Source organism: Melanotaenia boesemani, chromosome 4 (assembly GCF_017639745.1).
Source record: "Melanotaenia boesemani isolate fMelBoe1 chromosome 4, fMelBoe1.pri, whole genome shotgun sequence".
Classification (NCBI taxonomy): domain Eukaryota; kingdom Metazoa; phylum Chordata; class Actinopteri; order Atheriniformes; family Melanotaeniidae; genus Melanotaenia; species Melanotaenia boesemani.
Window position 1 is genome coordinate 2,862,249 of NC_055685.1, and position 14,835 is coordinate 2,877,083.

At 44.4% G+C, this 14,835-nt stretch overlaps 1 protein-coding gene across 2 annotated transcripts; it reads right to left on the minus strand.

Annotated features, from left to right (window-relative positions):
* Positions 1-1,011: 1,011 nt before the first annotated feature.
* Positions 1,012-11,280, minus strand: LOC121638536 (aspartate aminotransferase, cytoplasmic-like). Of its 2 annotated transcripts, none has more exons than XM_041983378.1 (9): positions 11,058-11,279; positions 6,300-6,481; positions 6,033-6,156; positions 5,756-5,868; positions 5,136-5,240; positions 4,879-5,029; positions 4,589-4,754; positions 4,375-4,517; positions 1,012-1,830 (listed from the first exon to the last, which is right to left on the minus strand). In XM_041983378.1, the coding sequence occupies exons 1-9, from the start codon at positions 11,164-11,166 to the stop codon at positions 1,691-1,693; spliced, it is 1,233 nt and encodes a 410-aa protein (XP_041839312.1). In that variant the 5' UTR covers positions 11,167-11,279; the 3' UTR covers positions 1,012-1,690. The 2 variants fall into 2 exon arrangements, with proteins under 2 accessions (XP_041839312.1, XP_041839313.1); XM_041983379.1 differs by lacking the exon at positions 1,012-1,830 and adding an exon at positions 4,126-4,176 and having other exon boundaries at positions 4,337-4,517; positions 11,058-11,280.
* Between the last annotated feature and the right edge of the window lie 3,555 nt (positions 11,281-14,835).

A 14,835-nucleotide genomic window follows, 5' to 3' on the forward strand; every position in this document is an offset into this window, starting at 1 on the left:
CTCCCCTCACCATTACACCAGCAGCCTGAAGCGTTGATCCAAGGCAGGATGGATCCATGTTTTCATGATGTTTCCAGCAGATTCTGAGTCTAGCATCTGAATGTGGAGCTGAAATGGAAACTCATCAGACCAGCAACGTTTCTCCATCTTCTATTGTCCAGTGTTGGTGAGTGTGTGTGAATTGTAGCCTCAGTTTCCTGTTCTTAGCTGACAGGAGGCACCCCGTGTGTCTTCTGCTGCTGTAAACCATCTGCTTCAAGGTTGGACGTGTTGTGTGTTCAGAGATGCTGTTCTGCAGATCTTGGTTGGAACCAGTGCTGATTTAACTTCCTGTTGTCTTTCTATCATCTCCAACCAGTCTGTCCATTCTCCTCTGACCTCTGACATCAACCAGACATTCTGGTCCAGACAACTGCTGCTCGCTGGATATTTTCTCTTCTTCAGACCATCTCTGGAAACCCTAGAGATGGTTGTGTGTGAAAATCCCAGTAAATACTCAGACCAACAACCTTATTCAGTCTCTTAAATCCCCTTTCTTCCTCATCCTGATGCTCAGTTTGAACTTAAGCAAGTTGTCTTAATCATGTATACAGGACTACAAGCTGCCATGTGATTGGCTAATTGGATATTTGCGTTAACAAGCAGTTGAACAGGGGGAGCTAATGAGCTCATATCAACCTGTTAGAATAAAACAGCTCATTTGGATTACAGTGTGGACTTAAGATCCTTCTCTGATACAATAATAGCAAATATTCATTTAGTAATATGCTGATTAAATGTAATTACTAACTTTATGCTCTGATCTTGGGTTAAAATTCATATGAATGCTTTTTAACCAGTTAGAAAAGACAGATCTGGAGACCCCTGGTGTGCAGAGTAAACATCTAGAATTCTACCCTTTTCACAAAATCTAGTGACCATTACATTTAAAAAGATAAATATTTGAGAAACTGGCCAACCAGGGGTTAAAGGATATCAAAAAAGTACAAGCAGGTTTGGATCAGAGATGTGTTGGTTCAAGTGGTTTAAAGTTTATTTCTGCATTAACAGCCAGGATGTCATTGCAAACAGTACAACATGGGAGTGTAGCTGAGAGACTGATGGCAGGTTCCAAGCCGATCACACCTGGACTGAAAAAGACACTGCAGGGTGGAGAGAAAGTGGAGATGGCACACAGCGTGGTTTTAACTTAGTGGTTTTACACATCTGAGAACATCAGGTACAAGCATGTTTCCTCAGAGGATACATGTTAGCAAAAACATGTGCGTTTACAGTCATCTTCGACAAATTAAAATCAACATGAACGATTCTGTTCTGCATAAATAAATTGACAGAATACAGGTTTTTACATTTTAAAGGCAGAAAACAGGAAAATTTTTCATGTATTGATGTGGAATAAGTTACAATTCAGTGCAGAAGCAGGAAATGGTCAGACATCTAACTGATTATTTACATGAATTTTTTACTCAAGTTCAATTGTTAAAGTTAATTTGAATAAAACATTTGAGACCAGAAAAGAACAAGCCTTTAAAATTCCTTCATTGCACTTCCAAAAACGTTTTTATGTGTCCTACTATTGGTTCAACAGTTAAACCAATCAGAGAAGAGGATAAGTGGGGTGGGCGGGGCACAGAGATGATGCACTTCCTGTGGCCGATGGAGGCGAGAAGCGTGTGGACATGGGCAGACTTTACTGGACCTTGGTGACAGCCTCGTGGATGGACTGAGCGACGTAGTCCATGTTCTTGGTGGTCAGACCGCACATGTTGATGCGGCCGCTGGCCATCAGGAACACGTGCTTCTCCTTGATCATGAACTCCACCTGTTTGGCTTTAAACACACAATACAGTAAACAAAAGAGCACCCACCGCCTGCTACACTTCCAAGCTTTCCCCAGACTCAGAGGAAAAAAAGACTAAATGCAGAATAAAACACCACAGAGGTTTGGGCTCAGAGGACAGATGATGCTGCTCAGCACCTGAGAGTTTTACGTCAACTTTTAAGTCTGGGCCTAACTTTGACTTCGTGTCAGATCTCCAACTACTGTAAAAGTCAGAGTAAAGCTCATTCACTGATTATCTGTTAGACTGCAGCTTTACTGAAATACCGAGTTAAACTTTTCAGCATTTTTAATTATTAGCTCCGTCAAGGCGGAAGTCATGTAACCAGCGACATCTGTCTGTTAGCAACAAAAAGTTATGGGTGGATTTTGATAAAACTTTCAGGGAATCTCACAAATGGAATAAATTTGATTTTGGGGGTGATCCAGATCACCGTGTGGATCCAGGGATTTTTTAAAAGGATTCTTTGCCATGGAGAGAAAGGGATAATTTTGCTATCAGAGCTTCTAACTAAAATAATGCCTCCCTCCACCTTCAGGTGGGGGGACGGGTCCTGACTGATGTTTGTGCTTATGCACCAAACAGCAGTTCAGAGTACCCACCCTTCTTGGAGTCCTTGGAAGGAGTGTTGGAGAGCACTCCTTCCGGGGACTCCTTTGTTCTGCTGGGGGACTTCAATGCTCACGTGGGCAATGGCAGCGAGACCTGGAAGGGCGTGACTGGGAGGAACGGCTCCCCTGATCTGAATCCGAGTGGTGTTTTGTTGTTGGACTTCTGTGCTCGTCGTGGACTGTCCATAACGAACAAGATGTTCAGGCATAAGAGTGTCCACATGTGCACTTGGCACCAGGACACACTAGGCCGCAGTTTGATGATCGACTTTGTAGTTGTATCGTTGGACAAGCGACCGCATGTCTTGGACACTCGGGTGAAGAGAGGGGCGGAGCTGTCAACTGATCACCACCTGGTGGTGAGTTGGCTCAGATGGTGGGGAAGGAAGCCGGTCAGGTCTAGTAGACCCAAGCGTGTTGTGAGGGTCTGCTGGGAACGTCTGGCAAAGTCCCCTGTCAGAAAGAGTTTCAACTCCCATCTCCGGCAGAGCTTCAACTATGTCCCGGGTGAGGCGGGGGACACTGAATCTAAGCAGTGCCCCATCAACACTGTGTACAGAAGGGGTGATGGGCTGCTGACCTTGACTCGGGACGTTGTGGGTCGGTGGAGGGAATACTTCGAAGACCTTCTCAATCCCACTGACACATCTTCCGACAAGGAAGCAGAGTTGGGGGACCCTGTCGTGGACTCTCCTATCTCTGGGGCTGAGGTCGCTGAGGTAGCAGGACCCCGGGTGTGGGGGAAGTAGGCCTGAAGTTCCTTAAGGCTCTGAATGCTGTAGGGCTTTCTTGGTTGAAAACACTGCACCGTGCCTCTGCAGCATCGCATGGACATCATGGACACTTTCCCTGAACTGGCAGACTGGGGTGGTGGTCCCCCTCTTCAAAAAGGGGGACCGGAAGGTGTGCTCCAACTACAGGGGGATCCCACTCCTCAGCCTCCCTGGTAAGGTCTATTCAGGGGTTCTGGAGAGGAGGGTCTGTCAGATAGTCGAACCTCGGATTGAGGATGAACACGGTGGTTGTTGTCCCAGTGGTGGACCAGCTCTACACCCTGTTCAGGGTCTTGGAGGGGGCATGGGAGTTCACTCAACCAGTCTACATGTGCTTTGTGGACTTGGAACTTCGATCTACATTCCTACCCTCACCTATGATCACGAGCCGTGGGTAGTGACTGGAAGAACGAGATCGTGAATACAAGCAGCCTAAATGGGTTTTCTCCACAGGGTGGTCGGGCTCTCCCTTAGAGATAGGGTGAGAGGCTCGGTTATCCGGGAGGGGCTCAGAGTAAAGTCTCATCAAGAGGAGACCCTGGATACAACCCAGGACACACTGGAGGGTCTATATCTTAGCTGGCCTCGGAACGCCTCAAGATCCCCCTGACAAACTGACAAATGTAGCTAGGGAGAAAGAAATCTGAGCTTTCCTGATTAGGCAGCTGCCCCTGCGACCCAACCCTAGATAAGCGTTAGAAAATGGGTGGATGGCTGGATGGATGGATGGATTATATTTCTGGTGCCTCAGCTGCTGTTAGAGCTGTAAGGATGAAGAGCTCAGGCTCAGCGTTTCATTATGTTTTACAGCTGGGTTTACTGAGTCTACCGAAACCCTGCTGACAGCCCCAGACTGAGTCCGAAGTGATGTTTGAGGACATAAGTTCGTCCATTAAACAAAGCTGCTTAGTTAGTCTAGAGCTGGAAAATGACTGAAGAGTTTTGCTGCAGCTAAAGTGGATTGGAGCTGATTTGAGATCGGTTAATCGGGGTGTTGTCCACTGTTTCTAATCCTTTTAACTGTGATGATGATTTTAATCCTTCAAGCTATGAAATATTCTGGTCATAAAAAATCCAAAATATATTTCAGATGTTTGATAATCAAATAAACTGTGTGCTTTTGTGCGGGGGTGTTTGTTTTCAACTTACGGTTAAGGCCAGTGAAGCTGAACATCCCTATCTGCTGAGTGATGTGGTCCCAGGTCCCCGGGGTTCCCAGAGCTACCAGCTTGGTCTTCAACTGATCCCTCATCAACAGGACCCGGTCTGCCATGGTCTTCACATTATCCTTCCTTCAGAGGGATGGACGACACATCAGATAGAAGAAGAGGAAACATTTTGGGTCAACGTGTTTGGAACGGACCATTCAGCAAACAGCTCGGGGTTGTTGAGGGTCTTGCTGACAATTCGTGCTCCCTGAGATGGTGGGTTGGACCAGGTTGTCCTCACAATCTTCTCCATCTGGGATAAGATGCGGGTCAGGTTCTCTGTATCCTTGGCGACCACCGTCAGGTTCCCCACCCTCTCATCTGACCACATGGAAACAGAGTGAGCTGGGAACTGTGTGCACATGGCAGAGTTAACGGAGGTCAGCACTAAATCACAGAGAAACACGTATATATGAATCCACAGGGATGTATCATGTGTCCTCACTGTACAGGCCGAAGTTTTTGGAGAAGGACTGAGCGATGAAGAGCTCAAAGCCCTCAGAGACAAAGAAACGAATCGCCCAGGCATCTTTATCCAGGCTGCCAGAGGCGAATCCCTGGTAGGCTGAGTCGAAGAACACAAACAGCTTTCTCCTCTGGAGAAAGAAGGAAAGACCAAAAAAAACTTTAAAAAAAGTTTCTCCAGAATAAACACATGAAAAAAAATCATCTTATGATCTGAAAGTAACAACATTCTTCTACCTTCATGACCTCTGCGATGGTCTTCCACTCCTCCTGGGTGGGGTCTGTCCCGGTGGGATTGTGTGCACAGGCATGGAGGACGAAGATGGAGTGTTCAGGAGCTTTCTGTTAACAGCATAAAAGATCAAGAAACACCTAATGCAGGGTTGCCCAAGTCTTGTCCTCGAGACCTACTATTCTGCAACTATTAGATGCATCCCTTGTCCAACACACCTGAGTGAAATAAATGGCTTGTTTCCAGGCCTCTGCAGAGCTGACATGCGGATGGGGAAATTCAGCCACTGATTCAGGTGTGTTGGAGAAGGAATGCATCTAAAAGTTGCAGGATAGTAGATCTCAAGGACCAGACTTTGGCAAGCCTGACCTGATGTCTCTCTGATCTTTATTTTTCATCCGTTCTTTTGGGTTGTTAGAACTAAACATCTGAAAGCTGATGGTTCTGAAGCTGTTCTTTGAACAGGAGCAACATTCCTTCAAAGACAGTCGATATGAAACTGGTCGCCGCGACAGATCGTTATTTTAAAGAGGCAAATGTTAATGTTCTCAAATATCAGTTCAGGTTGTAAGTCCTTTACCCTTCTGGTTTTAATGAATATCACAGTTCTTCCCTCCTTCCTCACCTCCAGGTCCTCTAGGAAGCCGCTGAGGTCCAGGCCCCTTTTAGCAGCATCCCAGTAGTGGTACGGACGGATGTCCTTGAATCCAGCATCAGCAAACACACCATTGTGGTTTTCTGGAGAAAAAAAAAAAAAAAAAAAAAAAAAGAGTAAAAGAATATTAATTGTTAAGTGTATTACTGCCTTCATCCTTAAAAACTAGTTTTCTCTGCAGCAGCGTCTGAAAGGAGAGAAGGAAAAATCACAGCTCTTATTTTCTATCCTACAGCTGTATACTGACCCCATGTGGGTGCTGAGACATAGACAGGCGTGGCGGTGTTCTTCACTCCATTGTACCACCGCTGCAGAAACTCTGCCCCGATCCTCAACGCACCAGTCCCACCCAAAGCCTGAACTCCTCCAACCTGGAAAAGAGAGGAAGGCGCTGCTCAGTAACACAGTGGACGGACTGATCAGAGAACGAACAAAGAAGACAAAAACACGACTGAGCTGAAATATGAGCTCATCGTGGATCTGACTCAGAATAAAAACAGGGTGCGGACGTCACCCTGTTCTCCTTGATGGCGGCGCTGTCGTCTCCTAGAGCAACCTTGGAGGCGGCAGAGCGGAACTCGGGCAGGCCGAGGATGGGCAGGTACTCATGGTTCAGGCTATCATCCTCCACAATGAGCCGCTCCACCTTCTTGACCACTGGCAGTACCCAGGGTTGGCAGTCATCAGTACGGTACGCTGGAGAGCACAGAAAACAATCAAGAAACCACAACTGATGTTATAGTGAAGTCCAGTCAGAACAAAATAAACATTTAACCCTTAAAACTCCAAGCAGGTCAAGCCGTTTTTTTTAATGTAAACTAGTCTGTAGCAGCTGAAGCTTTTAATCCCAGTCAGCATGCAGACATGATGTTTTCAGGACAGCCTCAGTTGTCTGAGGTTGTCTGAGGCTAAAATGATGTAAAATGAATGTATGAATAGATATAGCAGCATAAAGGCCGACCAGAAGAAGAAAGCAGAATTTATTACTAACAGAACGCACTGTTTTTGTGCGGAAATCCTGTGTTCGTCTGCTCTTACACCCGTGAAGGGCTTCTAAATATCAGATGGACCACCTCTACAGACCTACTTCCAGTTTTTTTAGCTTCTGCTGCAGATCTGGTTTACTTTTTAGCCAAAAAAGCAAGATGCCACGGGAGAAGAAAACGAGTTGATGCTCTTGTGCGCCTTCGGAAACACAGATCACCCACGCCTCTACCTGGGATTTTCCTGTCCAACGTGCACTCACTAAGCAACAAGATGGATGAGCTGCCGCTGCATTACAAGGAGAAACAAGGGCTTCTCCTCGTGTGTTTTGTGTTTCACGGAGACGTGGTTCTGTGAACAGACCCCGGACAGTGCATTTGATCTGGAGGGTTTCCAGCTGAGCCATGCAGCCTGGGACCCGGAGCTCTCTGGCAAGACCAACGGCGGTGGCGTCTGCTTCTACATCAACAGCGGCTGGTACACTGATGTGACTGATGTCTCAACACTGCTCCCCTGCTCTGGAATATTTACTCATCACCTGTAAGCCATTTTACTCTCCATGTGAGTTTGCTTCATTCATTCTGGTCGCTGCTTACTTCCCACTGACGTCTTTAGTCATGAAGTCTTTTGAGTGTTGGGTCCTGCCCCACTGCAAATTGTTTACCATCCCCCTTCTAAACCTGCTGCTGTTCACAAACAGGCCCAACAGGCCTGTAGACGGCACAATCAACCTGGCCCTCCATTTCATCCTGCAGCACTTGGACTCCCCGGGAACCTACACCAGAATCCTGTTCATGAAATTCAGCTCTGCTTTCAATACCATCCTCCCAACTATGCTCCAGGACAAGCTTTCCCTGCTGAACGTACCCAACTCCCTCTGCAGGTGGATTACAGAGTTCCTACCAGACCGGAGCCTACATGTTCGGCTGGGGAAGACGGTCTTGGACACTCTTACCATCAGCACTGGATCCCCTCAGGGCTGTGTACTTTAACCCTTGCTCTTCTCCCTGTATACCAACAGCTGCACCTCCAGCCATCAGTCCGTAAAACTGATCAAGTTTGCAGATGACACCACCCTCATCGGGCTCATCTCAGACAATGATGAGTCTGTCTACAGAAAGGGGGTGGACCGGCTGGTGTCCTGGTGCAGCCACAACAACCTGAAGCTGAACACCCAGAAGACAGTGGAGATGATCGTGGATTTCAGGAAAACCACAGCCCCACCACCATCCCCCCTCATCCTCACTGACTGCCCCATCTCCGTTGTGGACTCCTTCTGCTTCCTGGGCACCGCCATCACCCAGGACATCAAATGGGGGCCGACCATCTGCTCCCTCATCAAAAAGCCCCAGCAGAGGATGTTCTTCCTGAAGCAGCTGAGAAAAATCAAGCTGCCTGCCAAGATGTTGGTACAGTTCTGCACGGCCTTCATGGAGTCCATCCTCACTCCTCCATCACCGTGTGGTAGGCTGGAGCCACTGCCAGGGACGGGCACAGACTGCAGCGCATTGTGCGTGTCGCTGAGAAGGCGATTGGCTGCAGGCTCCCATCTCTCCAGGACCTGTATGTCTCCAGGATCCGGGGACATGCAGGTCGGATCGCAGTGGGCCCTTCTCATCCTGGACATGATCTGTTTGTCCCTCTCCCCTCAGGCAGGAGGCTACGGTCCATCTGGACCAGAACCTCACCCAACATGGGCAGCTTCTTCCCCTCTGCCATCAGACTCATGAACACTAAATAACTTTGTAAGGGACACATGAACAATCTCCTACTCAGTATCAGACTCATGAACACCAACCAACTCTGCCATTTGCACTATGTGGTTCATTCCACACTCACCTGCTACTAGACTTTAACATTAATATTTACCATCCCACGCTGTTGTTTGTTGTTACATGTATATTGTGTTCTATGTAAGAGGAGTATTTGTAGTTTAGTTATTGTTTTATTACGTGCCCTTATAGCCTTATTTAAAGTCTTTATTATTTATTTTATTTCCCTTATTAGTCTATGTTTCATTTTACATGTTGCACCAAGAAAACTTCCTAGTTTGTGAAACTTTCACTGACAATGGCAATAAAACTGATTCAGATTCTGATTCTTTCCTCACTAAACCAACTCCAGCTCAGCTGCTTTGTGGCGCCACCGTGCGTCAGAAACGTCTTCTTGGCTTTATTCCAGCCATAGAGGAGCATTATTTTTCTTCTTTTCACACACACATAGAACTTTCTGCTCACTGGTTGATCTTTGGCTGCTCCTGATTGGACGTTACCGTCAATCTAAGCTCTCTGATTGGTGGAAAGTCTGACAGGAAGTGGCTTCATCATCATGTCCAGGTCTAAACAGAGGTCTCTTAGCAACATAGTAGTGATCTTTTTATGATGAAAATGTGATTAATAATGCTGTTATCATGGATCACTCATTGTGATTTTACCATATAATCAACACTATACATCGTAAAAACAACATTTTGTGGCTGGATTGTAAACCTCCTGGATGGAATATAAATACCTGGGAAACGTCCGTAGATAACCTAAAGGGTAAACTATCTATCACAATTAACCCCACAAAGTTACACACTACGTTCCTGAGAAACTGTTCATAATATAAAAGATAGCAATTGATAGCACTGGAAATCTAGCAGAGTTTAATGGGTTGAAGCTTTTGTCTTTTAGTGCAGAAATGTTGAAAACCAGACGGTTTGATATTCCAACACGACCATCATCCCATTTTCTTTCTACCTGAAGCAACCGCCCCAGATTACCGTCTTTCACTCTGTCAAACAACTTTTAAATAACTAGTCTCCAAAAGTCCTTCGAAAAATACAACACACCACAGAGACAGGAGTAGGATGAAGACAACATTTACTTTGCTATCACACACTAAGGGTCACACAGACTAAACTAAACTGAGTGTGGCACATTGACTTCTGAAGAATTCAACCTGGTTCACACTGAACTGCAGGATCAAATATCAGGGCCGAGGCCAATGGCAGAAGGATAAAAATCAAGGCTGCAAAGGTCAACAATAAAAACAACCATGTTTAAACATATTAGCTTGGAAACCTGTCCCAGTGAAATTTGTTTCTGTAAAAGCACCAGCTTCTGCTTCCTTGACTATATAAACTGAAATACAGCTTTTAATGGCTCCAACATAAAGGTGAATCTCTCTGCTGATCATTTTCAGGCCAAACTGGTCAGCTGATCACAGATATGTTACAACAGCAAGCTCATGTGCATCATAAGAAAGGTGAATGTTCAGGGTTTATTTCCCATGTCAATCTGTTAAGTAAAACTAAATCATTTATTTCATAATTAAAAATGTATTAAGATGAATGTGAATTCATGGTCTACAAATGTAGGAGTCCAAGGGGTGGAAGGGGGGAGTGGTCGATTCTGTCCTGATGACTGTCAGCTTAGTTTACCTGTAGTTTAGTTTACAGTTCAAAGCAAATTAATACGATTTTAAATAAATAAGCAAGCATTTCTTTCAGGTTGCAGTCTACAATGTGCAACAGTGTCCATTGGAAGTCTCTTAACATATAAGGAAAATTATTTGGATTGTAAGATAACTTCGCTAGCGCAGCTGAAAAGAATCATAATATCAGCAGAAGTTGTTTGAGGAATTCTATAAATGCTAAGTTATCTGTTTAACAAATAAAGGCCAAACATCATATTTTATCAAGTTGGAACATTTTCTAATTGTATTTACAAACCAACTCTGATTTGTTTGTTCCACCCATGTGGTTAAAAGGGGCGTTCTCGCCGCACAAGCCATCGATCTGAGCGGGTCATCCCACTGATGACCCGGCTGATCGCGCGGTTTAAGTTTAAATGGAGTGAAAACTCCGCCCACCCGGCTCGCCGCCGGGTCACACGGGCGGTAAATTGTGCGGACCCACTTCCTGCTGCAGGGGACACATATCACTGAGGAGTGATGCATTCAAGGACACAGTTAGCGTAACAAGTAGAACACACTAATCAAATGAACCTGTCATGTCAAACTCCAGTCTCTAACTGAGAATGATTTGTTGGATGAGCAGATGAGTAACGAGAGCAGTACTTCCATTGATACAGATTAGTATGTATAAGGTCAACATTAGCAGTGTGCTAACAACAGGGTTAGATTTTTAAATTATGCGACGGCTTGTCTGGTTCAGTTAGCTTGTAGAGAAGGTCATATCAGAGGAATGTGAATGTATGGTAACATGATGACACCATCACCTCTAAAGGTGCACGCAGCGCGCTCACTTAGCTTTAGCATTAGCCGTCTGCTATCATCTGTTTACCTCCAACTCCCAGGTTCACCTTCTGCGGGTGGCTGTCCTCTCTGAAGTCAGCGGTCAGCTTAAAGACGGCTACAGGCGGGGCCTGGGGGACCTCACTGAACAGGGACATGGCTCAGGATAGACAGATGTTCCCGGTGTGGAGCAGGAGGACACGGGGTGCGGACACTTCCAGAGACGTTTAGGTTCACCTTCACTCAGTTGTTTCAGGATGTGCATGAGAGAGGCGTCATTCCGGCAGCCAATAGGAGGGCTTGTAACACCGGGGTAGGTCCTAGAACAGCCAATTACAGCACAGAAATGGAAATTGTATTATTATTATTATTATTATTATTATATATTTTTTACTTTTTCGTTTTCTTTGTTAGATTGAAAGGAATTCATTCAGTTATTTTCTTATTATTATTATTTCTTATTATTCCAATCCAGGTTTGCAATGAAGATGGGACCAATCCCAGCAATTAGCAGGCGAGAGGCAGGGTACACCTTGAACAGGTCACAGGTACATCACAGTTTAAAGTAAATGGTAGTTCTTATTTAAGTTCCTGTTCTGCAGGGCTGTTGATTTGCGCAGGAATCACCTGCTGTATCTCTCAGTGTTGCTGTGGGACTGAAAAAGCCTCTGAGTGAACACACTTTGTTGTTTCCTCACTATATTGTAGAGAACGTGAAGAATTGGTCATCGTGTCCAGCAGCTTACACAGCATTCTGCTCTACTCAATCTGCTCCAGGATCCCTAGAACAGAACCAGAACCTGTGGATCAGTTTGTTGAGTTTTGTTAAGTCCTCTGGTTCTGGTTCTGCTGCTGCAACAGATGGTGCAAAGCAGATGAAACTCTCCATCACAGACTGATAGAAGATAGGAAACATCTTGGTTCAGACATTGAAGGATCTCAACTTCCTCCAGAAGTAGTCTGTTCTGTGCAAACTTCTAGATGTTTGTGCGTCATATTTCCAATTCAGTCTGTTGTCCAACTGAACGCCAAGGTACTTGTAGTCCCTGGGTGGGTCCCTGTTCTCATGATATGCATTAAAATTAAATACATGCAATAGAGAAATCCCCTTGTATCCAGACTTTATAATTGTATATAGAAAAGAAAAACCTTTGCAGGGAAACAAGTTTAAGACAGGAGTGGGTGAGATGAACATAACCTAGTTTTTTCCACTCCCATTAAATTTAAATAGAACAGGGCTACTCAGTTTGGTCCTATGAGGGCTGCAGTCCTGCAGGTTTTTGATGTTTCCCTGCTCCAACACACCTGACTCAAATTAATGAGTCATCGTGCAGAACTTCATAGGCTGTTGGATCCATTTAATTTGAGTCAGGTGTGTTAGAGCAGGCATACCTGCAAGACTGTAGCCCTCATAGGACCGAGCCTCGATACATAACATAACATAACATAACATAACATAACATAACATAACATAACAGTTTGTATCTTTACAGCCTACAGCAAATCCTTTCAAGTATAGTCTTACATAATTAACAGGATTAATGAAAAGGTAAGTCTTTTAACTTAACTCATCATGATGGTAATTTTATTCATGACACTAATGGATGAGATCCTGCTATAGAGATTTACCACATTTTTAAAGATAGTGTTTACGTTTGAATAAATTAATTTGAAAATATGACATCATTAAAGCACACAGCTGCTGATTAAGACAATTTTTGTGTCCCTGAGTTTACACTTTAAATGTAAATCTATTGTGGGTTAAAGTGCCTCAAGTTGACTTTGTTGTGATTTGGTGCTATACAAATAAAGCTGAACTGGATTAAACTGAAAAGCTATCACCATACTTGTATCATCCAGACTAGCAGGATGCAGTCTGACCTCTGATTAAACACTTGTAAGTATTCTGAATGCACATGTGTCCTCTGTTAAATATTCTGTTGTTTATTAATTATGGTCTTCATAAGAACTTGTTAGAGTTATAAATAGACCTGTCGAAGAACGTGCAGTAAGGGGAACAGATAAGAAAAGAGTCTGATGAATATATGTAAATGTTGTAGCAGGAGCTCTTCCACAAGATGTCAGCATGCTCATGAAGAGGAACGTCTTGACAGTCACTTCAAACTTCACATTAATTCTAAGACTCCACAATTGTCTTATAAACTCCATCCAGTGTGTGATCTGTTAGTAGAAATGGTTAGGTTGGAAAAACACTGGAATCTATCAGAAATAAGAGTTGACTGGAAATGCAACAGGGATGAAGTTATCTAAATTTTATCTATGAAACGCAGCAAGCGAGTGCTTGATCTGCCAGCAAGTCTTCACTGGCAGACAGAATCAGATTCAGGTCCCTGATTCTGCCTAGAGAGATGGTTCTCGGTCTGCCACAGCTCTAAATCTCAACTCCTTCCTCTGGAACAGGAGCTGGTCTGATGTTCTGGTGCTCTTCTCAGGAAACAGTCTGGTTCCACAAAAGTGGAGCAAACTTCAAAATGCCATCAGATCAGGGGTGTCCCTTTCTATCTCCAAGAAGTTCTGAAGACTAATCTCTTTAAGATGCATCTGGACCTTCAGCTGATCCATCTACTGCTGGCCAAAGCCTCATCAGAAATGGTCTCCATGGAAACGTGGCTGTCAAAAAGCCTTTCTGAAGGAAGAGAACCAGGAAGAAAAGGCTGAGATATGTCACATGGCACGAAAACTGGGCTGAAAATCAGTGGAAACAGGTCTAATGGAGGGATAGATCCTTCACAGAACCTGGACCTCAACGTTACTGAAGCAGCATAGGATCATCTGGACAGAGAAATCAACAAAAGGCAGAAATATCCAAAGAAAGGCTTTGGAAAGTCCTTCATGGATCCTGGAGGACTGTTCCTGAAATGACAGCAAGCCTCTCTAAGAGGGTTCAGACTGTGATGGAAAATAAAGCTGCTCTGACCACATATTCACTTTCAGGCTCCATTGAATTGGACCGACTCTGTTATTGACTCAGCTACAGAATTTATATTTATTAATGTTTGTACATGTTTCTGTAAATCACTGCAGCTGTTTTCTGTTTTCTGGGAAATAAGAAAAGCGTCTAGACCAGGACTGTAGGAAGTTACTGTATGCAGGGTTTCTTACTGCGCCGTGGATGCTGTTCCTCATGCATAATCTCTTTGGATTATACTGTGTGTTAAATGACTAACTGTAAGTGTCAGTGTAAATGTTATGTATATGTAGCTCATCATTTTTACAAGGCACTTGTTTGCTCTTTGTATTCATGAGAGTGAAGTCAGATCTGGAACTCATACACTCAGAGAAAGTCACACAGAAAGACAGCCTCTCTTCCTTTTGCTGCTGAACTGCAGATATCCAGGTGTGTTGTTCTTTTCTTCCTACCTCTCTTTGTCTCTCTTTCTTCCCTCCTTTCTTGTGTTAGATCTGAAGTGTTTGATAAATGTCCCTGGTGTTACTTCTGTACAGCATCCACTTGCAGCCCTCCTGCAGCTAAAGTAGTCTGTTTTTGTGTCAGTGAAGTGTTTCTTTGACACACTCAGGCACCCATCCCTTTGTTCAACTGTAAAATCCAGAAGACAAATTCTCTTTTGTAAACTTCAAACTGTCAAGCGTAAATTAAGCATTGACATCAAATTAAGATGTTTTAAAATCTAAATCTCAAAATGTGTTTTTCAGGATGGGAGCACAGAAACATTCATTTACACACAGCAGTTGTCCTCTGACTCTGTCATTGCCTCACATGATGAGGCCTCCACTTTCCTCCTCTGACTCTCCAGAAAAACATAGTTGAACCATCAACAGTGTTACATTTCAAAGGGCCAAAGGCC